This window comes from Macrotis lagotis, chromosome 5 (genome assembly GCF_037893015.1).
Source record: "Macrotis lagotis isolate mMagLag1 chromosome 5, bilby.v1.9.chrom.fasta, whole genome shotgun sequence".
Taxonomy (NCBI): domain Eukaryota; kingdom Metazoa; phylum Chordata; class Mammalia; order Peramelemorphia; family Peramelidae; genus Macrotis; species Macrotis lagotis.
In genome coordinates this window covers 193,212,593-193,239,924 of record NC_133662.1, presented here as the reverse complement: position 1 = coordinate 193,239,924, position 27,332 = coordinate 193,212,593, and the positions used below count along the sequence as shown (strand labels likewise).

At 41.9% G+C, this 27,332-nt stretch overlaps 1 protein-coding gene across 2 annotated transcripts in view; it reads left to right on the top strand.

Moving 5' to 3' along the window:
- The window catches only part of ABCA4 (ATP binding cassette subfamily A member 4), a 136,599-nt gene that overhangs the window by 53,050 nt on the left and 56,217 nt on the right, over positions 1-27,332 (top strand). For both annotated transcript variants that reach the window (XM_074188198.1, XM_074188199.1), the window contains 10 exons: positions 3,293-3,514; positions 7,057-7,261; positions 10,244-10,309; positions 13,956-14,045; positions 16,333-16,507; positions 20,341-20,472; positions 20,787-20,926; positions 21,714-21,851; positions 24,578-24,771; positions 25,670-25,751. In XM_074188198.1, the coding sequence (XP_074044299.1) occupies positions 3,293-3,514; positions 7,057-7,261; positions 10,244-10,309; positions 13,956-14,045; positions 16,333-16,507; positions 20,341-20,472; positions 20,787-20,926; positions 21,714-21,851; positions 24,578-24,771; positions 25,670-25,751 (1,444 nt within the window). The remainder of the gene's footprint in view (positions 1-3,292; positions 3,515-7,056; positions 7,262-10,243; positions 10,310-13,955; positions 14,046-16,332; positions 16,508-20,340; positions 20,473-20,786; positions 20,927-21,713; positions 21,852-24,577; positions 24,772-25,669; positions 25,752-27,332) is intronic.

Below are 27,332 nucleotides of genomic sequence, written 5' to 3'. Positions count from 1 at the left end.
CATTTACATATAATACGTATATATATATATATATGTATAACTATAAAATGTGTACATCTGTGTCTGTGGGGGCATGTTGGTCGTTCAGTGCATAGAGTATTGGGCTTGAAATCAGGAAGATTTATCTTCATAAATTCTAATCCAACTTCAGACATTTATTTGCTGTGTGACCCCGGACAAATTACTCAAACTTGTTGCCTCAGTTTCTTCAAATGTAAAAAGAACAGAGGAAGAAAATGGCAAACCACTCTAATATCTTTGCCAAGAAAATGCCAAATGGGATCTTGAAGAGTCAGCCAGGACAGAAAAATAACTGAACAATAACAAAGTTATATCTATATTACATTTATGTCTATAACTAATATATATATTTAAAATATATGAAAATTTTAATAAGCTTAAAACTCTACTTCAGACTCATTTTTGTATAAATATTTAATACCTGAGGTCATAAAGAAAGAGTGTGGCCTTCTCTGGGTGGCCCAGGTTGCTCTGAACTTAGCTTTCACTGAAACCTCCCTTCTTCCAAACTTCCCTATTACTGTGAGAGACACCATCATCCAGGTTCAAAATCAATGTCATCTCTCATCATTTAGTAAATCCTGCTGCTTCCCCAACTTTTCTCCATTCGTCGATGCTTTCCCAAACTGCTGCAACAGCCTCCTAACTGATTTTTTCCTATCTCAAATCCCTCCCCTCTTAATCTATCCTCAACTCAGTTGCCCGTAATGTTTTTTACTGTAGTACAGGGCTGACCATATCACTCCTCTGCTCAGTATGCAACATTGACTCCCTATCTCTTCTAGGGTCAAATATATTCTAGTAATTGGCATTCAACGCCTTTCACAACCTAGCCTCAACTTACTTTTCCAGGCTTATGACACATTTCTCCCCTTCACATGCATTACAGATCAGTCACACACTGCCCTTCTAACATATTTCCTCATATGATATTCCATCCCCCTTCCTTCCTGCCTTGTCCTTGCTGCCCTCACTTCTTTCTCTTAGAATCCCAAATTTCCTTCAGGACTCAACTCCAGGTTAACCTGTTATATGAAGCCTTTCCTGATTTCCCCCAACTGCCGGTGCCTACCCGCCCCGCCATCTCCTTGATATTTTCCTCTATTGATATGTTTGCCTCCTCTGCTGTCAGCTCTGTTAGGGCAGGGGTTGTTTTTGCTTTTCTCTTTGTGTCTTTGGCCCTAGGAACACCCTAGGTACCACATAAATGTTTGTTTATTGATATAATTGTGCTTTTTTGATCCTACGCCTGACTGGGATATTTCTCTGGAGATATCTGAATTTGGCATGTTTTAGGGTGGCTTTCTTCTCAGGGTGTTTGAACTTAGAATATTTGTTTAGCACAAGAATGGGACTTGTATTTTAATCTCCTGTGACAAAGGAATCAGATGACTAGATCACTGGACTTGGAGCCAGGAAGATCTCAGTTCAAATCCCACCTCAACTATTTATGAACTATTTAATGTCTTTGAGCCTCAATTGCATCATCTATAAAATGGGAAAAACAATAGCAACTGCCACAGGGCTTGAGAGGCGAGGGTCAAATGAGTGAATGTATGTGAAGCACTTTGCAAACCTGTGGTACTCCAGAAATGAGCTACCGCTCTCGTCATTCTATTTATTCTGCTTTCTGGGGATGTTTCTTAACTTTTTCTTCCAAAATAACTTTTCTTCCAAAATAAACAATCAGTAAAGCTTATTTCCAGAAGCATAGCAGTAGAGGACGTAGGAGACATAATAGGAACAATTCTTGCCCTCACAGAGCTTCAGTTAATTAGAATACAATTAGCACTGGACTAGCTCCATACTAGTGCTCAGAAATTAAACTGCTCCTTACTATGAAACCCAAATATATTCAAACGTGAAGGATGCCAGAAGGGAAATGCAAGTTATCATTTATTTAGGGGTTTTGGTTTTGTTTTTTTTTTTTTGCAAGGTAATGGGATTGAGTTGCTTGCCCAAGGCCGCACAGCTAGGTAATTTTAAAGTGTCTGAGGCTGGTTTTGAACTCAGGTCCTCCTGAGTCCAGGGCCAGTGCTCTATCCACTGTGCCACCTAGCTTCCCCAATGCAAATTATTATTATCTGCTAATATATTACATTAACGTTAGATAATGTTATAATGTTATCCATTATAATATAGTTATAATAATAGCCTATTATTAGTTAATAGAATCAGCATGCAAATCCAACTTCCTCATTTTACAGATGAAGAAACTGGAGCCTGGTCCACAATTACACAGATGGAGAATAGCAGAAGCAGCTGTGAACTTCAGACTCTTGAACTAGTTTTCACTATAATGAGCTACTTCTGGCATCAAAGTGACCCAATTCACATTTAGATGTCAAAGTAGAATATCACCTAAAAGTTCCTTGAAGAAAGGGATGATTACTTCTTTGTTTCTCTCAATAAGATCCAGCACAGTGCTATCATAATAATTAACATTTATATGTTCCTAACACCTAATATGTTCCAGGCACTTTACAAATATCTTATCTGAACCTCATAATAACTGTGGGAAGTAGATGTTATTATTATTGCTGTTTTACAGCTCAGGAAACTGAGGTAAATAATGATTAGGTGATTTGCCCAAGCTCACATGGCAAGTAAGTGTCTGAGGTCTTTCTGATTTGAAGCTCAGAGCTCTATCCACTGTACCATCCAACTGCCTCATAGCTGGCTGGCATATGGTAGGCAGTTGATGTTTGTTGAGTGGCTGTAGTTTGGGTAATGTATTTCTTGGGGTATATATTTACTAGGATCATAAATTTAGATCTAGTAGGGATTTTATTTATTTTACTTTGAATTATTTTTTGAGATTGGGTATCCTCTCAGCCAAGCTAAAAGGGAGCTGTCCTCCCTATGCTGGTTGGTAGGGAAGCTTCTATTTGCTACATTTCCAACCTAGACCCATTTACTTCTCTTGAGGCAGCTTGATGACTCCCTGCTTTTAGGGGCTCACTGTGTTGATGTCAGACTTTGCAGACCCCCAATTAACTTTAGGCCAACTATAGCTCAGAATTCCTGAACTCAAGAGATCTTCAGCATTGGCCTCCCCAGGAGCACGTACTACCAGCCTACACCACCATACCTGGTGGGATCTTCTTTTAATAAGATGCAATGCCTTCTTCATCCCTATGGATAGACCTCAAGCATGAATAAGAGGAAGGGTGGGAGAGAGCTACTGAGACATCTGGTAAAACGCAGTGGAATTGGGTTACTGATGTAGGAGGATGAGACTCACCCATCTTTATGATATGTTTGGTTGTAGCATGGCCAAGTCTTACACTACAGCAACCCGGTCATCCTCTTCCTCTTCCTCTTGGTGTTCTCCATTGCCACCATCATGCAGTGTTTTCTCTTCAGTGCCTTCTTCTCCAAGGCCAACCTGGCGGCTGCTTGCAGTGGTGTCCTCTACTTCACCTTCTACCTACCTCATATCCTGTGCTTTGCTTGGCAGGAACATATGACAACCCAGTTGAAGATGGTGGTAGTAAGTATCTTCCTCTTTCCCCTAGTGTTGGCTTAATGCCCATTCTGATTGGTATCTACTCTGCTGGAACTATCAATTAGGAGCATTTGTCTAATTTAATAGTTTCTACTCATGGCTAGCACCTCCAACTGAATCAAAGTCAAACAGAAAGAAATATACCCCCAGCTGAGAAAAGCAAGAGATGTATGGAAAATCAGGAATAATCTGGGGAAGGAAGATGGAAAGGAGAATAACGAAGAAAGAGCTCAGCCCAGTCTACTTTCTGGAAGCCTCCCATTGGCACTGATTATTCTTCCTGATCAAATGCTAAGTTCTGCTATTTCTGTATCGCTAAATCATTGTTGTGTTGTACAACTGAAATCCTGTAGTCAGTGTTCTCTAAAATTTGTGACCTGGGTCAAAGCTCCAACAGCTCTCCTCTCCCTTGGCTGTCCATTTTGATCTCATTGGTTTTAGGAAACATAGGGCTAAATGCCACCTTGGAGGGGTAGAAATAAGTGTCTTGTTTTGAGGTTCCTCACATTCACCCTTGATCTGACCTGCTAAATCAAGCTGAACCAGAAACAATTGCAAAAAGAAACAATTGCAAAACTCAATCAATTTTGTGACCCATAGAGTTCATTTGAAGATCCAGAATGGCCTCTTTCCTTGGTCTGACTCAGCACTGTCATGTGAGGTACAATGGAACAAATTTGGGATTTGAAGTCTGACAAACTAGTTTCAAAACCTGGCCCTGCCACTTACTGCCTGTGACCTTGGGGAAGTGGTTTTTGGACCTAAATTTTTGAGTCTTCCTTCAATTGTCCTCCTGCTGAGACCCTAGCAATACATGATGACCTAACAAATCCAGAAAGTAGGGAGAACAGGGATGGAGACCAGGCATTGTCTTTTGCTTTTCTAAGAGACCTGTCTATCTAAAAGGCCTTAGCAGTCAGCTTTGATGGTTTATTAAACCACCACTTATTAGAACTGTAGGGTACAATTCTCTTTCCTGTCTTCCCTAAATGTCTCCCCATTATCATTCAAGTTCTGATTGGGGAGAAACACCATTTGTCTGTAGTTTGGAAAAAGTCCCAAACTGTGACTTTTATTTCTCCTTGTTTGCCATTGCTTTTGCCACTTATTTCTGGCACTAACTGCATAGTTAATTGTTGATCTTGATAACATTGCCCTTTCCAAACTGCCCATAATGGTCAGGCAACAACAATTCCTTTCCACTCAACATGTGGGCAGAATTGGTCAATTCCTGTAATAATTGGGGATCAGAACGATGGCTAGGAGGGTTCTCCTGATTCTGACTCTAGGTATGCAGAGGCCAATCCCCTAGCTTGGGAAGGAGGAAGATTTGGGCATCACAGGAATACATCTGGAGACCACCTTCCTCCGGAAACAAGAGGCTTTAAGTCTCACTAAGTTTCTCAAAACATTCAAGGCCTTTTCGAAGTGGGAAACATGTATACCAGGCCTGGGTGAATGGTGATACAGGTCAATGGTTTGGTGGAGCCTTAATTAAAGGGATCCCACTCCCTTTCCAAATTTCCTGTGTTGATACCATGGGGAATTCACCCACCTGGCTTTTCTTCCATGTAAACAGCCTGAGAAAACAAATGCAGTGGTCTTTAGTCTGGGGGGGTGGCAAAGGTGAGCAAACACTTACTGGGAGGCTTTCTTTGAATCGCTCTTTGCCAAAAACTGGAAGTCTCAAATTTGTAGGCAAGGCTGACACTGCTGGGGCAAATCTGACAAATCACATTTGAACTGCTATGCAAATTCTGATCATTAGGGAGCAACATTCCACTCTGTCAGTTCTGTAAACAAGTGGCAACGCAATTCTTGTCTTGGACCTGATTTAAATTTGGCGCCATTCTTAAAAGAGAGGACTTTCCTGGTTCTTTGACAAACCTGCTGTTCCCTGAATATGATTCTCATCTCCCTTTCTTTCTTTCTTTCTTTCTTGGATTTTGCAAGGCAATGGGATTAAATGACTTGCCCAAGGTCACATAGCTAGGTAATTATTAAGTGTCTGAGGTTGAATTTGAACTCAGGTCTTCTTGACTCCAAAGCTGGTGCACTATCCACTTCGCCACCTAGATGCTCCTTGTTTCTTTTCTTTTGAAACATGAAGTAGTTGGCGCCCTGGACCTAGGGTCAGAAAGAGTTAAATTCAATCCCTGACTCAGCCACTTACTAGCCACTTACTAGCAAGTCAATTTTCCCTGCCTTAGTTTCCTCATCTGTAAAATAGAGATAATAGCACCCTCCCTTATAGGATTATAATGAGATCAAATATTTGTGAAATGCTTTGCAAACCTTAAAGCACTGTATAAATGCCAGTTATATTGTCATATCATAAAGCATGGCTTGGGCATGCCAGGGTGGGCCATTACATCAGCCCATGCCCCTTTACAAAGTCAGACAACCCTCTCAGTCATGTCTTGTGCTAGTGAGACTGTGAGACAACATCCACTGGATAATTCAATGCAGGACACATAGCCTCCTCTTGGTAGAGTTCGCAACTCACCTAGAACTAGACGGATATTCTTTGGTATGACGTAATTTGAAGTATGTTTGGGAATGGGGAAGAGGGGAAGCAGCTAATGGGTCCTAGGGCCCTGTTTGCAAAAACCTGTTGCTGTTGTTTTGTTGGTAGGGAAAGGAGGGCAGGAAGCTGGGAGGGATCCTAGACCTGGGCTTTTGTGAGAAACAACCAGATGGAAATGCCTTGGATCAGCACAGGTTGCCAGCTTATCTGTAACTTATTAGTCCTAGAGGTTTGTTTAGAGACAGGAATGAAAAATAACTTGTTGAGGTTTGCCCAGCTATATGGGTCAAAAGGGGGACTCAAACCCAGGCCTTTCCTGACTCAGCCTGATTCTAGGCAGTATGTTATGCCGATCCATATTCACTGCGATTCATAGGATCTTAAATTGAGAGCCAGAAAGACCTTGGGGAGGCCACTGGGTCCACTCCCCTCAACAAATATTGAAGTGCCAAACACAGTGCTCCACACCAAGACACAAGCAGGAAGAATGAAGCACTTCTTATCTCTGCAACTGAGGAAGCTGAGGCACCGAGTCTGCTAAGTATCTGAGGCAGAGCAACACTAAGAACAACACCACCACCCAGCATTTATGTAGCATTTTTTTGATTTGTGCAATGCTTTACAAATCCCTCGTTTTGTTTTCCTAATGCCCACTTTGCAGATGAATCTGAGACCCAGAAATGAAGGAATTTGCCCAGAATCACCTAGCACTAAGGGTGGTCTTAGCCAGCTGCCTTCAACCCAGAGCTTCTGCCTTCTGTTAACTGGGTGAAGAAGTGGTGCAGGCAGGGGCTGGGCAGAATTCCCAGGGGCCTGGGGTCTCCAGTCATCCAGTGCTAACACAGTAAACTTAAATGCTCATTGACTGACTCACCCTGGAGGAAAATACACAGACCGGCCTTCAGTTGGCCCCTTACTGCTCTCTGCACATTGGTGCTTATCATGGGGTTACTGTGGGTCCTAGCAAGCCTGCCTTAATAGCTGTGACCTTTCTGCCCAGAGCCTGCTGTCTCCTGTAGCATTTGGGTTTGGTACTGACTATCTGTCTCGCTATGAAGAGCAAGGCCTTGGACTCCAGTGGAGCAATATTGGCAAGAGCCCCATGGAAGGGGATGAATTCAGTTTCTTGCTCTCCATCAAAATGATGCTGCTGGATGCAATCCTTTATGGCTTCCTGGCCTGGTATCTGGACCAAGTCCTTCCAGGTGAGTGATGTTCTACCTAGATTAAATGATATGACTTGCTACCTTTGGACATATGATAAAAACAATCTTCAAAAGCTCCCTTTTTTCCCTCTTTAAAGGAGAAATTCCTGAACATGCTGACCTTTAGTTGTTGTGGTGGGGCTATTATTTAGTCCTTTCCAGTCATATCTGACTCTTTGTGACCTCATGTGTGGTTTTCTTGGCAGAGATACTGGACTGGTGTGGTTTGCTGTTTCCTTTTCTAGCTGATATTTGAGGCAAACAGGACTAAATGACTTGCCCAGAATTATACAGCTAATAAGTATCCGAGGCTGGATTTGAACTCATAAAGATGAATTTTTCCAACTTCAGACTCAGCATTCTATCCACTATGCCACCTAGCCACCACCTTTTAGTTGTACCTTCCTTCTGTTTTCTGTTTCATTTATAGAAGTGATGCCAAAATGGATATTTATTTTTTTTGTTGAAATTTTATTTTATTTTCCAGTTATGCATTATGGTAGTTTCTCAACATTCATCCATTTGCAAATTTATTTTTGTTACACATTTTTCTACCACCCTCCCTTTTCTCTTCCCTCCCCCTGGTGGCAGTCTGGTAAAAGTTGTACATGCTCATTTGTGTTTAACATATCTACATATTAGTCATTTTGTATAAGAGGAACTAGACTAAAGGGAAAGAAAGAAAACTATGAGATAGGAAGGGAAAAAAATAAGAGACGTTTTTAAAAAGTATACATGGTAAGAGTTCGGATTCCATGTTTTTTTTCTTCTGGATGTGGATGACATTATTCATTACAGGTCTCTCAGGGTTGTCGTTGATCTCTGAACTGCTGAGAGGAGCTGCATCCATCATAGGTGATCACAAAATGAATATTTCTTTAAGCAGTCCAATTGATCATTGGACAAGAATCTTATATTTAAAAGATCAGCAGCTAGATTTAGTTCGTGGATAGCCTAATAACCATGGGATTCTTAGTACCCCCTCCTTTTCTTTTTGTAATTCTGCCACCATCTCTACATGGACAAAAAGGACTAAGGACCATTTTGTTCTCTATCTTTGTTTCCCTTACTTCCTTCAGGAAAGTATCCTGGGTTCTTATGTCTTCCCTCATTTCCCACCATTTCACTATTCTTCACATTTCATGGTAGGGCACTCTTATTTTTTTTAGGTTTTGCAAGGTAATGGGGTTAAGTGGCTTGCCCAAGGTCACACAGCAAGGCAATTATTAAGTGTCTGAGGCAGTATTTGAACTAGGGTACTCCTGACTCCAGGGCCAGTGCTCTATCCACTGTGCCACCTAGCTGCCCCTAGGGTATTCTTCAAATGATTCTATCTGGTACAGGAAATCAAAGGGCAAATATAGCATATGGGATAGCTGTTGTGCCCACTGGGCTTGGAGGCAAATTCATCCCATGTTAACTGGATAAAACTCCTGATATAGAGAGTCTTAGGGAAGGAAGGAAAAAACTTCATGGTTACCTAATCCATCTCCCTGATTTTACTGAAAGGAAAATTGAGTTCTGGATAGGTTAAGAGATTTACCTCCTATCATAAAAGGTGGGGATTTGGAGACAGGTCCTCTGTGTTGTTTCTGGGAACTAGTTCCATGGAGGCAAAGTTATTGGATGCCTTGATGATGTCAAATACAGCTAGCATCCTTCATAAATTTCCTAGAAGCCCCAGGATTCCCAAAACTCTCAATTCTCACACCTCTGCATATCCCAGCCCAGTTTTTAGAGTAGACAGCATGTAGTAGACAATTAATAAATTCTTATCGATTGATTGATTTCTTTTGAAGCACAGTTCCTTTGTCAAAGCTCTCCAGAGCAGTGGAAGCATTTTTAGTTATGTATCATCTAATTCTTAAAACAAATTGCATTTCCCTGCATTTAAAAAAAAGGCCTATCTTGATTTAAATAGCCTTAAAATCAATTTTTTTTAAATGGCTTCAATGCTAAACAGTGGGTAGGTATTTTCCTTCTTGAAATTTTGCCTAATTCATAGGATTTTGAAGGGTACAGGTTACCCCAGGAGAGAGCGGGTCTGGAATTGACTATAGGAAGGGTGCTGTGAACAGTTTTCGGGAAGTTAGTTAGTACTTGGTTAGTACAAAAGAGCCACAGAACCATAACCAAAGAGTTTCCTCCCATTTTCAAAAAGTATATTCAAGGGTCTCTCTACATCCATGGGGAATTCATGTTCCTAGGGATGTCACTTGGGATGTTTTCCTCAGATCCTTTTTCAATCCCCAACCGAATTTGTTATGAAAGAAGTTTTTTGAGGGCACCTTTTATGAGTCTCATCCTGAATGTGTTCTATGACTCTGATCTTAGGCATCAAAATTGCCTGTCATGGCTATAATAAACAGACAAGGAGCTGGGCAGTTAAAAACTCCATGGCTTTGCTTCTCTCCTGTCCTCCAATAAGTAATTCTATTAGGACAGCAGAATGATTGGCTAGACTTCAGCTGTCCAACTTGTGTTATCCAGCCTATGATTATAGCTGTAGATTTGGGAAGGACCTAGGAGACCATCTGTTAGAATCCCCTCAGTTTACAAATGAGAAAACTGAGGTCACGAGAGGTTGTGATTTGCCCAAGGTCACACCGTGGTAGGGCTGTGATATTAACCCAGGACCTTTCCCACTGTACCAAATTGCTCATATCAGTATGAACTTGTCTCTTTCCTATTTGCTTTGATACCCAAAACTTTACTGAAAATATAAGATAACCAATGATATAAGAATATGAGAAAATATAAGAAAACCAAGGCTCTTTTGATGAAAGCATGCGAAGCTGTCAGTCCTTGTGGGAGGCTGTAGTTCTGGTGTGTTATGGCTAGTGAAACTATAAATATCTATAATTACAGTCTGAGATTCACATAGATAAGTCCCGGCGCTACAAGAATGTGGTTGGGTGGGGTCCCAGTTAGAACATTTAGTCTACACCTCCTTGTTTATGTGTGTTTGTGTATGTTTTTCAGGGGACTATGGAATGCCACTTCCTTGGTATTTCCTTCTGCAAGAGTCTTATTGGCTCGGAGGTGAAGGTGAGTCTTGAAAAACCTTCTGCCTGGAACTAGCCATGCTGTCCTGTCTTGTCCTGTTGAGATGTGACTGGGTGGCTCGGGTCCTGTTCTGGAACAGCTGGAGAGATTCCAGTGGGAATGCCAGCCCCTGGCTTTGAACCTGGCTAGTCCATCATTAGGAGGGTGTTATTAGTGGGTGGGTGAGTCAGCGTGCCACCTGAGGGCCCTCTGTTGAATTGCAGAGGCATTTGGGCATCAGCAAATATCCCCCTCCTGGGTCCCCAGTGTGTGTGTGAGAGATGGCTGATAAGCCTTCTTATTCTGCACAACACGAGTGAGGGAGATTGAGTAACTCTCTCTGGAGATGCCTCTGACAGCAGCCCTCTCACCCTGGGGTGAGGGCAAGGAGAGCCCTGGGAATCATTGAATGGGTCAGCACAACCCACTGCCCCGTCCATAAATCTCCTTGTCGATGTCTCTTCCCCAGTCCCCAAACCAAGCCCTAACAAAGAGAAGGAAAGAAAAAAAGAAAACAAATGTGCTTATTAAGTTTCTACTGTGTATCAGACACTTTACCATAGTATCCCCTGATCCCCACAACAGCCCTGTGAGGTAGGTCCTGTTATGATTCCCATTTTACTTTGCACCTTTCAAACTGAGGCCAACAGAGGTCAAGGGACTGGCCAGGGTCATTCAGCAAGCACATATCTGAGGTTGGGTTTGGATTGGGTCTTGCTGATTCATGCTTTTTCTTTCATTAAACTCATTCCCTTTTTGTGGGTTGTGTTCCCCTTTGGCAGCCTGGGAAAACCTATGGACTCCTTTCAGAGTAATATTTTTAAATGCATGAAATAGAACACATAGGGTTACCAAGGAATCCAATTAGATTAAAATCATTTTTTCCCATCCAAATTCTTGGACCCCCTGAAATCTATTCACAAGCAATCTCCCAGTTGGGAGTCTCTTATCTAACAGTCTTCTAATCTCTGCCCAGTTGGCCTCTGCCCCCTTAGGCCTCTTAGCTCATCATACCACTTCCTCCAAGAGCTCGATACCAATCCAATCTCACACATTGCTAAGTATCTTCCTTCGTACCCCAGATTTTGTTTTGTGCTTACTTTTCACATATTTTTGTTCAGGATTATGCAACAGAGTCCTATGCCTACTGTCAAAAGATCTGGGTTCAAATTCTGATGATGACATGTATCACCTTTGTGATCATAGACAAGTCATTTTAATCTCTCTGAGCCTCAGTTGCTTCATTTGTAAAATCAGGGAAATCGAGCTGGATGGCCTTTAGCTCTATGACTATGATCCTGTGTAGATTTTTTTCAATGGGATGGAGGCTTCTTTGTTCCATCTTTGTCCTTGTATCCCCAGAGCTTAGCTGGAACACAGGGATAGATGAATCAATGAATGAATGAATGAATAAATACTGAATTGAACCCCTAGTTAAACTTCTCCTCCTTCCTCATCACCTGATCTTTATCCTCTCAAGCTCTTAAAAGGAACAGGTGGTTCTCCCAAAATGAAGAGACTTCCAGAACTGTAGGGGGTTAATCCTCAGAACAAATATTCTAAGATCCCTTCAATGTTGACACAAGTATACATAAGGCCCAAAGTGAGGACAGATAAGTGCATTTGTTCTGCCATGAAGCTTTAGATAAAAGTTCAGTCTTTCCACTGATCAAGGACACCTGGCCAAGGTAGGGTTGTGGAATGAAGGAAGGTATTGGAGGAAAGAGGCAGTGAAAGAAACTTCAGGAACCAGGCCTTAAGCAGGCTCTGTGGGCAAAGGAAATTATTCCCAGCTTGAAATGAAGAAGGCCACCTTTCCCCTCCCCTCAAAAGACACTTTTTGGTCTTCATTCTGTGGTGGCAGAAGGACCTCGGTTAGCCCTCCCCAGGAAGACCCTTTAAATACTCATATGCCCTTTTGTTCTCTCTAACGTCTTACTCTGGGGCTTTTATAAGACTTAAGAGATTTTTTTTAAAAAAAGAACCCCAGAGCATTCAGACAGTTTGGTGTTTTTCCATACATCATCTATTATTTTGGTATTTATTTCTAGATAGTTAATAAGTATACTATGTTCCAAGCACAGGGAAAAGCATTGGGACTATGAAGAAAGAAAAAAAAAATCAGTTCCTGACCTCAAGGAACTTACATTCTAATAAAGAAGCCTGAAAAGGCAGAGTTCTTTCCAAGATGGGAATCCTCTATCCAAAGGGGCAGCCTTTGGGATCCCTGGAGAAACCCTTGTTTGTTCTAAAAGGCAGAATGCCTGTCTCTGGAGTGTCCTGGTAAACAGGTTGTCTGTCCTTGACAACTTGTCACATCACAACTCCACCTGATCTTGAACATTCTTTCCTTAAGAACCCTGTCCTTCATCAGAAGGTGATGATGATGTTTGTCCTTTGTTCTGGAAGAAGACCATGACATCAGGGAGGTGATAGCCATGACAAGCATGTGCATTGCTTTTGAGTGAAGAGGTCTCTGCTAAGTCACCAGCCTCACTTTCTCCTCCAGAGACATCTGGATCTAGTGGTCAGATATGAATCAGAACACACAGAAAAGATTTGTCTAAATACCCCTTCCTCTCCTCCAAACACCCCCCCCAGTTACACACGAGCACACATAGAGTGATCCTGGGGGACCACCTTGGTGGGTGCTAAGGGACAAGTGGGATCAGAAATGTAGGAATGGAGGGGACTTAAGAAATCCCCTAATCCTCTGCCCCCCACCCTGTTTTACTAGATGAGGGAACTAAGGCAATTATTTCAGTTCCCTCAAAAGAGAAAGGACTTGCCCAAGGTCACAAAGATAGCAAATGACAGAGCCAAGATTCCACTACCAGAAGCCATGCCCCTCACCCTCCCAATTTCTCAAGGTGATTTTTCTGATATATATAAAAATAGTTAGGACCCAGAGAGTAAATAATGAATTAGTTCTCCACTTTTCCTTTTCCACCTAGTAGCAGGGGCTACTAGGGCAGAATGTTACATACAGATTCAGAGGAGGTAATTGTATTGCATAATTTTGTAAGTATTCTCTGTAACATGGGGGGATGGGGAAGGGCAAGGTTTTCATTGTCTTAAAAGAAATGACTCCAGTCTAAAGACAAAAGGCAACAATAAATATCTTTCAAAATAGCCACAGAGTCCCCAGTGTGAAAGGACCACCTCTTACTGCCCCCCCCCACCGCATCTCTCCCACTTCCCCTGCCTCAGTGGGGCCCTGGACTGGGGAGTGAAGGTCTGAAGACCAACCAAACCTTGTCATCAAATCAAAGAGCAAAGCCCCCTCCTGGCAGGCTGCTCTCCTTCCTGGCACGTCCCAATGCACTGAAACTGGTTGACTTTAAATGCAACTTGTCTTACAAGGGATTACGCAAGGGGGCACCCAGGAAGCGGGAATGCAAACTCTGTTTGGTTTCAGTACGTCACCGGTTGCTGCTGAGTCGGGGCTGGGGCTGGGGCTGGGGCTGGGCCTGGGGGTGGGAGTGGGCCCGGAGGGGAGCGGAGGCCGAGAGTGCTGACTGGGCGCTTTGGATCTGCCCTCCTGGGCTGCTTCTCACGGGGGAGACTCCTCGGCCTCTTATCTCCCCTCCCGCCATCTCACCCTGCCCAGATCAGATTGAGATTTAACTCTGACTTTTGGTCCCTGTAGGATGTTCAACCAGAGAAGAAAGGGCCCTGGAAAAGACTGAGCCTATAACAGAAGAAATGGAGCACCCAGATCACCCAGGGGGGATACATGGTACAAACCTGAGACCAGGAGTTCTTATATTTTGTTGTGTTGTATTTTTAGGGTTTTTGTTTTTTGTTTTTTTTACAAGGCAATGGAGGCTAAGTGCCTTGCCCACGTGACAGCTAAGTCATGATTAAGTGTCTGAGGTCATATTTGAACTCGGGTCCTCCTGACCCCAGGGCCAGTTCTCTATCCACTGCACCACCTAGCTGCCCCCCCCCTTAAATTTATTTTGCGTCCAGACCCCTTTGGCACGATGATGAAGCCTATGGCCACATACCCCTTCTCAGAATCATGTTTTTCAGTTCATAAAGTAAAATATTTAGGATTAGAAAGGAAACAAATTTTATTGTTTATATATATATATATATATATATATACAGATATACATACACACATATATTTAAGTTCACCATCCCAAGATTAAGAATCTTTACCTAATGGGATGGCTAGGTGCCACAGTGGATAGAGCACTGGCTCTAGAATCAGGAGGACCTGAGTTCAAATCTGACCTCACACACTTAATCATGATTTAGCTGCGTATCCTTGGGCAAGTCACTTTAACCCCATTGTCTTGCAAAAGCAAAAAAAACACATTCAAAAAAAAAATCTTTGCCCTATACTAACAGTAAACCCAAGGAAAGAAAAAGGGGAAGTCTCTGAAAGGTGGAAAAGGCCAGAATGCTATTTCTAACTTGGGCAAGAAGTATAAGCACATGATTGAATTTGAGTGATGAATGCTGTGCTAAGTCACCAGACTCACGATCTCCTCCACAGCCATCTGGGTCCAGTGGCTAGAGATGAATCAGGACAACTGGAGATGACCCTGAATTTGAGGCAATCAGGGTTAAGTGACTTGCCCAAGGGCACACAGCTAGTGTCTGAGAACAGGTTTGAACTCAGGCTCTCCTGACTTTGGGGCTGGTGCTCTTACTCACTGCCACCACCTAGCTGTCCTTACAAGGAAATGAGTGGTCTTCATTGACAAAAAAAACCCCAAACAAAACAAAACAAAAGTTGAACCCTTTCCAAAGGACCAATTGCATGTGTACAAAAAAAAGCATGGGGGGGTGGGGAACGCCCAGACATGAGCACATATTTCCTAGAGAAAGAATATCCCAAAGTGGGTAATGTGTTTATGTTCTTTAAGCGAATCCCAAGCGAGTTCCACAAATACACTGACTTCACTTCCGAGGATTTTGCGAGAACAATTAGTGTGGGTCACTGGGTCCTGAGACGGATATGAGCTTTGAGGAAAGGCAGAAAATATAAGCAATGCCCAGACTGTATGTGCAGTGGGGAAGCCAACTCCAGAGAACCTTCCCCTACTTCAAACGTGGTCCAGAAGGTCTGGGAGCTCCATCTGCTCTAAGCTCCCTAATGATTCCAAACTGGTTAACCAAGGTTTAAAGTCATCATTTCCCTGCTCAAAATTCCATCTATCCTGCCAGGATGCCAGTTAGACTTTGGAGTGGTCAACAAAGCCAGCCTTGGCGTCAGCAATACCTGGGGTTAACTCCTGTCTGGGGCATGCACTAGTCATGTGAATATGGAAAAATCACTTAACTTCTGAGGACCTCAGGCAGCTCCAGGAGTGCAGACGTAGAGCTTGAAAGTATCTAGTTCATTTTACAGGAGAACGTTTAACAACCAGCTCTCCAGAGAAAGGATGGACTCATAACCCCTTTTTTTTTTTCTTCTTTTAAAATTTATCTTTCCAATTTCTTGAAGCAGTAGCTTTCAACAATCATGTTTCTGTAAGGTTTTGAGTTTTATATTTTTCTCCCTCCCTCCCTTCTCTCTCCCCTCCCCCCAATAGAAAGCAATTCAACATAGATCCTACAAGTATAATCATGTTAAACATTCCATGTTGGTTATGTTATGAGAGAGGAATCATGACATACCTCTTAAGTTTAACCTGCATTATTAACATTTTCTCCATCATGTTCTTAAGTCTATAAGGTCAGCAAAATATAAGTTAAGCCCTGAGTTGTAGCATTTGCCAATTTCTGAAGGAAATTTTGAACAATCAACTCTGAATCATTGAAATTTTGACAATCACCTCTCTGAAGCCAGTAGAAGAGGGTTCCAGCACCCTACTTCCTCTGGAACCTTGGTAGGGGCTGGGGGTCCGGTGGGGGAGAACAATGAGCCTAGGTCAGGAGACAGCTTTTATTCACCTAGAAAGGGTTAATGTGGCTTTGCAATCAAGGGCTCTATACTAGAGACACTATGCTAGGGGACAGGGCAAGAATTAGCTCCTGCCACTCATCTTTCAACCTCTTTTCCCTCTAAGATACCTTCTTTGAGAGAGAGCTTCCTGGACTGGTCCCAGGAGTGTGTGTCCAGAATCTGGTGAAGGTCTTTGACTATCAAGACAAGCCAGCAGTGGACCATCTGAACATCACTTTCTATGAGAACCAGATCACTGCCTTCCTTGGACACAATGGCGCAGGGAAAACCACCACCATGTGTGTACTTGGGGAACCAATTAAGGGAGCCTCAATCTTTGCCTTGGGTGGGAGTGGGGGAGTGTACTCCCCCAGTGGAGAATCTTAGGATCCAAAGCTTCCCCCATCATTACCTCATTCAATCTTCACTCTTAAAACATTTCTAGCATAATAGTATCCCTTCCTCTCTTTCTAGTCTTAGCCCTTCCTTCTCCTCATCCTCTTATGTTTCAACAATCCTGGCCTCCTGGCATTTCCCTCCTTTATGTTTCACTTCTTGTCTTAGTCTTGGCATTAGTCACCCCTCATTATCTACAATCCTCTACCTCCTCACCTCTACTACCTAGTTACCCTGATTTCCTTTAAGTCTCAGTTCAGATCCCCAAGTTACAGGATGCCATTTTTGGTCCCTTCTGACCGCCTATCCCTTCCCTTCTGGAGTGTCTTCCATTGACATTCTCTCTCTCTCTCTCTCTCTCTCTCTCTCTCTCTCTCTCTCTCTCTCCCCTCTTCCTCTCTACCTCTCTCCCTCTCCCTCTCTCTCCCTCTCTCTCTCCCTCCCCCCACCCAGTTCTTTACATCTTGTATTCCCCATTGGGGTGGGCAGATCCCTTTACATTTCTTTGACTCTTCAGGGCTTAGCACAGCACCTTGGACATGGGAAACTATTCCCTCCAATTGTTTCATGGTCATGAATGAGAGTTAACTCTCATTCTTTCCCATAAATAATGTTGGCTCCCTTCTGGGTCATAGTAGCAAAAAAGAAAGTTATCAGATCTTAGATCTCATGAGATATATTTTACACATACAACTTCCAATGCTCTAATATAGTCATAGTTTATGAAAGGCAGCATAGCCTTATTTAGACACACACACACACACACACACACACACGAAGGAACATAGACACATATTACGAGAGTCAGAGAGAGCACTGACCTAGACTTCAGTATTAGAAAGACTTGGGGTTCAAATGCTGTTTCTGATTTATGGGCAGGTTACTTAGGCAAAGTTTCCTCACTGAAAACACCATTGGAAATCCAGGTCAGGACAAAAAGAAAATTAGAAAGCCAATACAAGGACAATGGAAAGCGTTCTAACAATAATTCTAAAGACCTACTTCTGATTCCAGTCCTGCTACATTTTTTTTTGTTATGGAGTCTTGGGACAATCACTAAACTCAGTATCTCAGCTGCCCCTTTTATAAAATGAGGGTGATAATACAACTACCTCCCAGGAGAAAAGAGCTTTGTAAAATGGTGTGTGAATGAAAGCTATTGTCACAACTACCAGTCATAAAGAAGGGAACTGCCCAAAGGCTTTGAGAATCCAATAGGTTGATTTCGAGAGAGTGCTTTGATGCAATATATTTGCAAGTATGAAATTTACTATTATTTTTGATAATGAAAAGCAGTGTAATTTAATGAATAAAGTGTTGGACTAAGAGCCAGATCACCTGGGTTCAAGTCCTACATGTTGGATTATAAACCTGGGCAATTCACGTACCCTCTATGAGTCTCTTTTCTCATTTGTGAAATGGGGGTAGTGATAGCTATAGCATCTACCTATTGGGATTGTAGTGACAATCAGATGAATAACTCTATGTCAAGTGCTTTGCCAACATTAAATCATTATATAAATGTAGGTTGTTATTTGTTCAGATGATAAATCATCATATGGCCTCGCCTTTGTATAATGAATTTGTTTTTTAAAATAATTTTTCTGTGCACTTCTTCAGATTAGGCATGTTCTAACAAACTGTCAGATGTGAAGTTAGCAGTGGAAAAATTTCAAAAGCAGAAGAGATCTAAGAGGATGGTGGAAGGGGAGGGGGGAGGAAAGCCCCCCTAGACTTTCCTGAGAGTTCTTCAATAGGGAGATGAGATATCAGGGTGATGAAGGACATCCCCAGGGAGCAGCAGATAACTCTCTCTGCTGGCCCAGTGAGCCCCAAAGTACAGCAGCCTTTGGGGCTTTTGGTTTCTGGCAGATGATAAGGAAGGAGGCAGCAGATGTACACACCCAGCCTTGGAATGTTCCTGGGAAGGGAAGGGAAGGGAAGGTCAAGTCCACAATTATGTCTTTGCTTCTCTTGCCCTCTAGTGGTGTCCAGTGGACTTTTCACTGGTCCAAGGCAGGGTTGGGCAGGCAGAAAACTGAATCTCGAGATTTAGCAAGGCATCCGGAGAGGTTGTCTGGGATCGTAGGCTCAGGCCACACTTAATTAACAACTACTGGGTGCCATTCAGGGAACGCCAAGGGATACAGAGCAAAAATAGCCCCTGCCCTCAGGGAGTTTCTATTCTAATGAAGTAGAAAGCATGTACTTCCATAAGTGCCCATGAGATAAGTACTGAGCAGATGGAAGATATGTATTCTTGAGCTGATTTGTAAAGGATTCACGAAGATTCTGAGACTCCGGGTGAGGGGATGAACATTCCATGCATGAGAGACAGTCAGCGCCAAAGGATGGTCAGGAACAGCCAGGAGACTGCCCGGACTGGCCCATGGAGGGAGTGGGGAGATGTCATGGGCTAACTGGAAAGTTAGGAAGGGGCTGGGATCCCAGAGGTAATAGGGAGGTTTGGGCCTTCAGGGAATGGGAATGGGAAGGGCAGACCTGTGTCAGGGGAGTTGGAAGCTAGTTCAGTCTGCTCACTTGGATCAAATAAGCTGGGGCCTAGAGCAGTGAAGACCATTTCTACTCAAGAAAACAGTGGGGAAGAGGCAGAGCTAAGATGCATCTGAACTCATATCTTTAGACTTCGAAGTCAGTATTCTTTCCATTAAGCTATGACTTTCTAAACCAATCCCTTTTCAAAGAACAAACTTTTTATTTTCTATAATTTCCCTACAAATTGATCCAGAGGCAGCAGGAATCTAGAGTCCAGGAGACTTGAAAGGCCTGCCTCTATATTTGGTGCATCATTTAACCCCATAGGACTCCAAGGACCTCACTATGATTATAAGTTATAGATGAGCTGCTAACTTGCATGATGGAGGGAGTTTCTACCCCTGTACTGCCCCAAATTGTTGCCAACCCAGGTCTAGACAAAAAGACAGATAATCATTCATAAAGCAAAGTTCTTCAGCCCTACAACTTTCCTTCTCTATCGTGGCTTTGTTCCTGTCATATTTCTCTTTTCATCAACTCAAGTTCCTCCTCATATCCCTAAAGCAAACTATCTAGAAAGGTTGAGGGCACAGGATGTGTTTGCCAATGAGCCTTGCTAGTCTATAAGTCCTATCACAAAGAGGGTCCTAGGATCATAAATGTAGAAGCTAGAAGGGGACCTAAGAAGACATTTAGTCCAACCCTCTAATTTTGCAGGTGAGGCTGAAGTGACCTGCCCAAGGTTATACAGGTTATAAATGTGTAGGAATGAGATCTGAACTCAGATCCTCTGACCAAAAGACACTGTTCTTTCCCCTGCATCCCAATGATTGCATTGTCACTTTCCATAGAAGGCGATAAATAATTCTCATAGTAATATAGATTTAAAGAGAGAAGAAACAAAGTTTATTGAGTTTAACCTCCTCATTTTTACAGGTGAGAAAAATGAGGGACAGAGAGGTTAAGTGATTTACCCAGGGTCACACTAGTAAGTATCACAGTCAGGATTTGAACCCGGGTTTTTTTTGATTCCATATCTAGGATCCAGTGGAGGGAGATGGATGTGATTATCTGAACTAGGAACTGAATGAACACAAAGGCCTATGCCTGTCTGTTAATAGTCTCCTTTAATGACTCTTCGTGTTCAAACTAGAACAGAGGGAAGATTTCCCCCTGGCTCGGGCTGAGTGGGGTCAGCAGTCTAACATGTCCAGAGAACCCAGGGCCTTGTTTTCTTCAGGTCCATCCTGACGGGGCTGCTCCCGGCTACTTCTGGCACTGTGCTGATTGGTGGGAAGGACATCGAGACCAGCATGGATTCCATCCGGCAAAGCCTTGGCATGTGTCCACAGCACAACATTCTCTTCCACCAGTGAGTACATCCACCCTCTTTGGGCCCCATCTTCTGGAGTCCATCTCCAGTCCTCTGATTGGACTCCCCACATTTCCATCTCTCCTTCTTCCTAAGGTGCCATGAAAACTCTTGCTTGGAGATATTTAGCCTTGTCATTGGGTAATACCTTCCTTCTAAAGGATTCTGACTGAGTTCTAAGTCAATTGAATTCTTTTTCTAATTGAGAATGAAATTGAAATGAAGTCGTTTCCCTTCTTCTAAGGAATTACATATGAAGTGCATCTCCCTGGGGACCCGGGTTCTGAGACCCTTTCTCTGTTCTCTTCCCACAGTCTCACAGTGGCCGAACACATCCTGCTCTATGCACAGCTGAAGGGGAAGTCTAGGAAGGAGGCACAACTGGAGATGGAAACTATGTTGGAAGACACTGGCCTTCACCACAAAAGGAACGAGGAGGCTCAGAACCTGTCAGGTGCTGAGACTTTTCTGTGGAGAAGGCCGGGGAGTCTTATTAAAGAGGTGCTCTGTTATGATGTGACTGATGACCCTCACAAAGAGTTAGGGCTAGAAAGTAATGAGCAACCAAGAGCTTGGAAAGTTCTTAAAGCTTTCCTGATCCTTGGGAAACATTTCAAGAGTAGGTTGCCTTTCTATCAGTTTGCATATAGGATGAACAATGGAAAAGATTCAGTAGCTGGGTACATCCATCCATCCATCCATCCATCCATCCATCTATCCATCCAACAAGTATTTTTTAAGTTCCACTTTGTTCTAGGTTACATTGTATTTCTTTGATTTTTGGATCAAACTTGTGATTTTAATGTGATTTAAGGAACTCCCAAGGAGGCAACTCCTTCTATCAGTGCAGTTCAACATGAGCAATTTAAAGCGGGATATTTACCTGGGGTCCCTGAGAAGTGGGTGACTTCTCCCCAGTCACATAGCCAGTATGTGTGAAGCAGCATTTGAACCCAGGCCTTTCTGATTTTTGAGATGGCATAAAAATGACCTCTCTCAGGTTTTACTGGTTTTAATATTATCAAAGTTTGGGCTAAAATACAAAGATGGAGATGGTGTGTAGTGGCAAGTTGTCAGTCTTTCTCCAGAAGGCCTTCTGTATCTAGGTGAGCCTTCCTGATGCCTAGCATGAATGACAATTCTGGATGTTAAAGGAATAGGAAGAGGAGACTCATCTTCCCCAAGCTGACCTCCCTCAAGTAGACTAGTCCTGGTTATCCTTCCCTGTCCTCTTTCTATAGGGGGCATGCAGAGGAAGCTGTCAGTCGCCATTGCCTTCGTGGGAGATGCCAAGGTGATCGTTCTGGATGAACCCACCTCTGGGGTGGATCCCTATTCCAGGCGCTCCATCTGGGATCTGCTCTTGAAGTATCGCTCAGGTAATGATCCTCAGCTGGGGTTGGGGGTCGGGTGACAATTACTGAAATACAGACTGGACCAGGTTCTCAAATGGGGTTTCTCAATGGGTAGTTAAAGAAAGAAAACCAGAGAGATCATATTGAAATTTGGATTTACTTGTTACTTAACTGGATTCAAGCCCTTATCCAAAACTTGAGAACCTGAAGCATCCAGACATTTATTAGGAACTGTTGGCTTAACCCTAGTGTATCCTAGAGAAGTAGTATCAGTTCTTTGTAGGTTAGAACATCTGAACATTGGATGAAGCAATAGGCAATGTCCCTAATGTGGACATTGACCACTTCAAAAACAAACAAGCAAGCCACAAAAAAGACTAAACATAGAAGACTCCAGAAGAATTGTTAGGCTAGCGCTTTAATATGCAGGTCCAGGAGCCATTTGCTGAGTGTAAGGACATTCATTGCCATAGATTAAGGTGGGAATTCTCCAAACTTGAGGGGTTTCCTTCTCACTATGTTTTGGATTACCTTCTATCACCTTTTAACAATTAAGAAAAAGAAGATTTATAGATAAAGGTCAGAACCAGAATTTGTAACTAAAGGCCCTTGTTGCCCCAGGGCAGGTTTATTTTTTTATTTTCATTTTTTCAAATTGATATTTTATTTTTCCAATTACATGTTATGAAAGTTTTTCAATATTTATCCACTTATATATTTTTACCCCCCTCCCTTCCCACCCCCCCTCCCCTTAGTGGTGAGCAAGCTGGTATGTGTACATTTGTTGTTTAACATGTTTCCATATTAGTCATTTTGTATATGAGGAATTAGAACTTAGGGAAGAGAAAGAAAACCATGAGATAAGAAGGAAAAACATAAGAGACGTTTTTTAAAAAAGTGAACATAGCATTCATTCAGATTCTGACTGTGGTTCCCCCACTCCACCCCAGATGGTGAATATTATTTTCCATAGCAGATCTTCTAAGGTTATCCTAGATCTCTGAACTACTGAGAGAAGCTGCATCCATCATAAATTAATCAGCTCAAAATGTTGTCAACGTGTACAATGTTTGCTTGGTTCTGCCCCTTCACTCAGCATAAGTTTCAGTAATTCTTTCCATGTTTCTCTAGAGTCTGACCATTTATAGTTTCTTATAGAACAATAGTACTCCATAACATTCACATACCATAATTTGTTCAGCCATGCCCTCAATTTCCAATTCTTTGCAACTCTTTGCAACAAGAATTACTACAAATATTTTTGAATTTTTTGCTTCCCATTTTTGCTGATTTCTTCTGGATTTAGATCTAGTATTGGTATTGTTAAGTCATAGGGTATGATCAGTTTTATTGCTCTTTGGGCATGGTTCCATATTGCTCTCCAGAATGGTTGGATTAGTTCACAACTCCACTAACAGTACAATAATGTCCTAATCTTTCTACAACCTCTCCAACATTGATCATTTCCCCTTTTTGTCATTTTAGCCAATCTGATAGGTGTGAGATGGTACCTCATAGTTGTTTGAATTTGCATTTCCAAAATAATAACAATTTGGAACATTTTTTCATATGATTTTATAAATAGCTTTAATTCATTTGAAAACCACCTATTCATATCCTTTAACCATTTGTCAATTGAGGTATGACCTGTAACCTTATAAATTTATATGTAAAAATTGTTTCTCAGCTTTCTATTTTCCTTCTAATCTCAACTGCATTGGTTTTATTGGTACAAGACCTTTTTAATTTAATATAGTCAAAATTATCTATTTTGCAATTTATAATGTACTCCATTTCTGGTTTAGTCATAAATTTCTCCCCTTTCCATAGATCCAACAGATAGAGTATTTCTTGATCTATTAATTGGTTTATGGTATCCCCCAGGGCAGAGTTATTGAGAGGGTACTAATTCTGAGGGTACTTCCTCCCTTTTTCACTTTGCCTCCCTAGCAACACCAGCTACTATGTCCCAGGAGTATAAGATCCTGAGTGATCTATTAATTGGTTTATGGTATCCCCCAGGGCAGAGTTATTGAGAGGGTACTAATTCTGAGGGTACTTCCTCCCTTTTTCACTTTGCTTCCCTAGCAACACCAGCTACTATGTCCCAGGAGTACAAGATCCTGAGTGAGGCTATATATCTCTCTCCTTTTCACTTGCCTCAAGTCTAGGAATTGCTAAGTTACTCCTTTGGTCCAAACTCCGTTAAATTGAATAATGACTATCTCCTAATAAGACAGATAGAAAGATTTTCTGACTATCTAACCACTGAATAAGCTTTCCATGTGCTATTCACTGGTGATTCAATAGTCTAGAACTCTACTTATTTCCTTTTGGAATAGGACCTCCAATTAATATGTGCATATATTTGTTTGCAAAGACCCAAAGAGAAGTATTTAATCATATCATTTCATAAAGGCATCCAATGTCCAAGTGGCATGGTTTATAAGTGAATTGTCCTATTGTGGCCCACTGAGCATTCCTAGTTAGGCCTTGGATCTGGTCTTAGAATGGGACTGATCCAAGTTTTCCCTGAGATCAGGACAGCAGCACTCTCCACTCAACTTGACTGTCATTGTATTCTAGAATTTGAGCTGACTGGTATTATGCCTAGAAAATATCCATGACCATTTCAAATCCTTGAGCCCCAGCATTGCCAAGAAAACTTGGATCTGTAATTTCACTGGTGTGGAGAATTCCAGGTGAGGCAGGGTAACATCTGAAGGGTTTTTCTTGCTTCTCATTCGCAGGACGAACCATCATCATGTCCACTCATCACATGGATGAGGCTGACCTTCTGGGGGACCGGATAGCCATTCTTTCCCAAGGCAGGCTGTACTGCTCAGGGACTCCCCTTTTTCTGAAAAATTGCTTTGGCACAGGTTTCTATCTAACCTTGGTGCGTAAGATGAAAAACATCCAGAGCCATGGGAAAGGCTGTGAGGTATGTTTCTATCTGGCTCCCCAACTGTCTGGCAAAACATCAACAGCCCATCAGGTCAGTGATTAGGGCAGGACAAGATAAGAGAAGGAGCGTCTGGGCTGCTGACTCTAAAACTGCCCCAAAGAGCCTTGTTTGCATTCCGGAGCTGAATCTTGCACTGATAAGGGCTGTGATTATATAGACTTGGCCCCTGACCTTTTGGAAAATTTTCAGAAGATATTGGTAAATTGACAATCCCAAATCTCCCAAAAGGGAGTGAAATCAATGCAAAGTAAAATAACTCTCCAGCCCAATGTGCTTCCCACTTGTGCCACAGAAAATAAACCCAAAGTATTTGGGAGGATAAATCACTGGTAAATGGGGTGATCAGGAATAACTTCATCATGTGGAAGGTGATGTGTGAACTGAGTTGTAAAGCAAGTAAGGAATTCTATGAGATAGAGATGAAGAAGGAATAGGAAACAGCCTCCAGAATTCCCAAGAGTAAAAGGATCTGCAGGTAAAGTATAATGCTAACTATAGGACCAAGCTCAGGAAGGAAGTAAAGGGAAGCCCAGGCAGGCGGGGATGACCTGGAAGAATAAATACTGAGGAGGGACTGGAGGTCCTGGAGAAGGATGAGGGCTAGGAGTGAAACATAGGCTGAGGCTTAGGAAGAGATAGAAAGATAAGGACTTCTTTCCCTTCCTCCTTGGCTCTATCTCTCCTTTGCCCAGTAATAGCTTCCTCAAAGACATTCTCAGCAATGTCTTATACTGATAAGGGGAGATTGATTTGTTCACTACTCCCAGCTATGACAAATTGGTATTGTGATGGTGATCAAGGGAAGCCCATACCTATTGAACATGATCACAGAAATGATTGATGTCTTCTCATTCCCTTTTATTTGTCTGTTTAGGAGGCCTGTAGCTGTACACCCAAAGGTCCATCTATTAGTTGCCCAAAGCTTGGAGAGATAACAGCAGAACAAGTATTAGACGGTAAGCAATGAAAATATTGGAATGAAAAACTCAAGGTTGGTGTTCCTTCTGTATTTATCTGCATTTCTCATCCCTGCCTGTGTATACTACTCTAGAATTTTAATGAGAGAAAGGAAAAATGCCCCCCTGTACCTCTCAGATTCAGCCAAAGCTAAGTGTTTTCTCCTTCATCTCCCAAATTAAAAAGGCCTGAAGTCTAAAATTCCCTGGATCATAGTATCAAAACTCTAGATCCAGAAGGGAACCTAGAAAACATTGAATTCAGCTCCTTCATTTTACAAATGAGAAAAATAAGGCACAATTAGATGTCTTGCCTGATATCAAGCTAGTATATGAGTTGGAGTTAGAACTCAGGTCTCTCCAGACACTTAAGTTCAGTGCCCTATCCACTATGACGTACTGCCCACACCTTCCTGTCCAATTTACTTTCTTAAGAGTCAATTCTGGTATCTTTGGAATAGCCACTTTGCCTGCTGCCACTTTATTAAAAAAAAAAAAAGGTATTTGCCTGTTGCCAAGAAAGAAAACAAAGAAAGAAAGTTCATAGTTTAGTACAGATTTTCCCCCCTGAGGTTTAAAAAATGTATTCTTTGAAATCTGGATTATCAAGATCAGAAAGAAAAGTGTAAATGATGAGTTTTGTTTAATATTAGTCTATTGGGGTGGCTAGGTGCTCAGTGGATAGAGCACCGGCCCTGGAGTCAGAAGTACCTGAGTTCAAATCCATCCTCAGACACTTAATAATGACCTAGCTGTGTGGCCTTGGGCAAGCCACTTAACCACATTGCCTTGAAAAATATAAAATACATACATATATATGTGTGTGTGTGTGTGTGTGTGTGTGTGTGTGTGTGTGTATCTATCTATATATATATGAGTCTCTTTAAGGTACTTTGAAGGGAGTTGGGAACATCTTTTATTGGGCATGCTTCAGGGCTGTAAAGAACCTCAAATACTTCTTCCTTTCCCTTCATCCTGTGCCTTCATGAGACTATAGCATTTTCCCTTTTCTAGTTTTTGGGGATATGAGCCAACCAAAAAACAATTAAACAATGGACATCATTAAATTGAGAGAATACTATCATCCATCAAAGCCAACAGCTGAACTGGCTTGGCAAGGGGTTATAAGCAACTATTTTGTTTTTCTTTTGTGTTGTTTGTTTTTCTTATTAAAAATTTTTTATTTATTTCAAACTTAAATACAAAACCCCCCAAAAAAGAACATTTCCATATACATAGCACAACATAAAAAGACAAATCAATATAAAATCATGAATTCCATTTTGCACTGTTTACTTTTTTTTTAAAAAACTAGGTAATAAATGCTACACATCATTTTCAAAGATACACTGCTTTTCTGTAATTCCTTCCTTATCTTTTGTTCTCTGCTTTTTTTTCTCTATTTTTTTCTGCCCCAACCCACCCTGCCCTTGAGAAAACTATCATTGGACACAAATGTGTATAAATGAAGCATATATAATATGGCCATAAATAGAAATTATATCTATATCGTTAAGTGCTATATAACTATATATATATATAAGCACTAGATATAACTATATAGACATATAACCATATTAT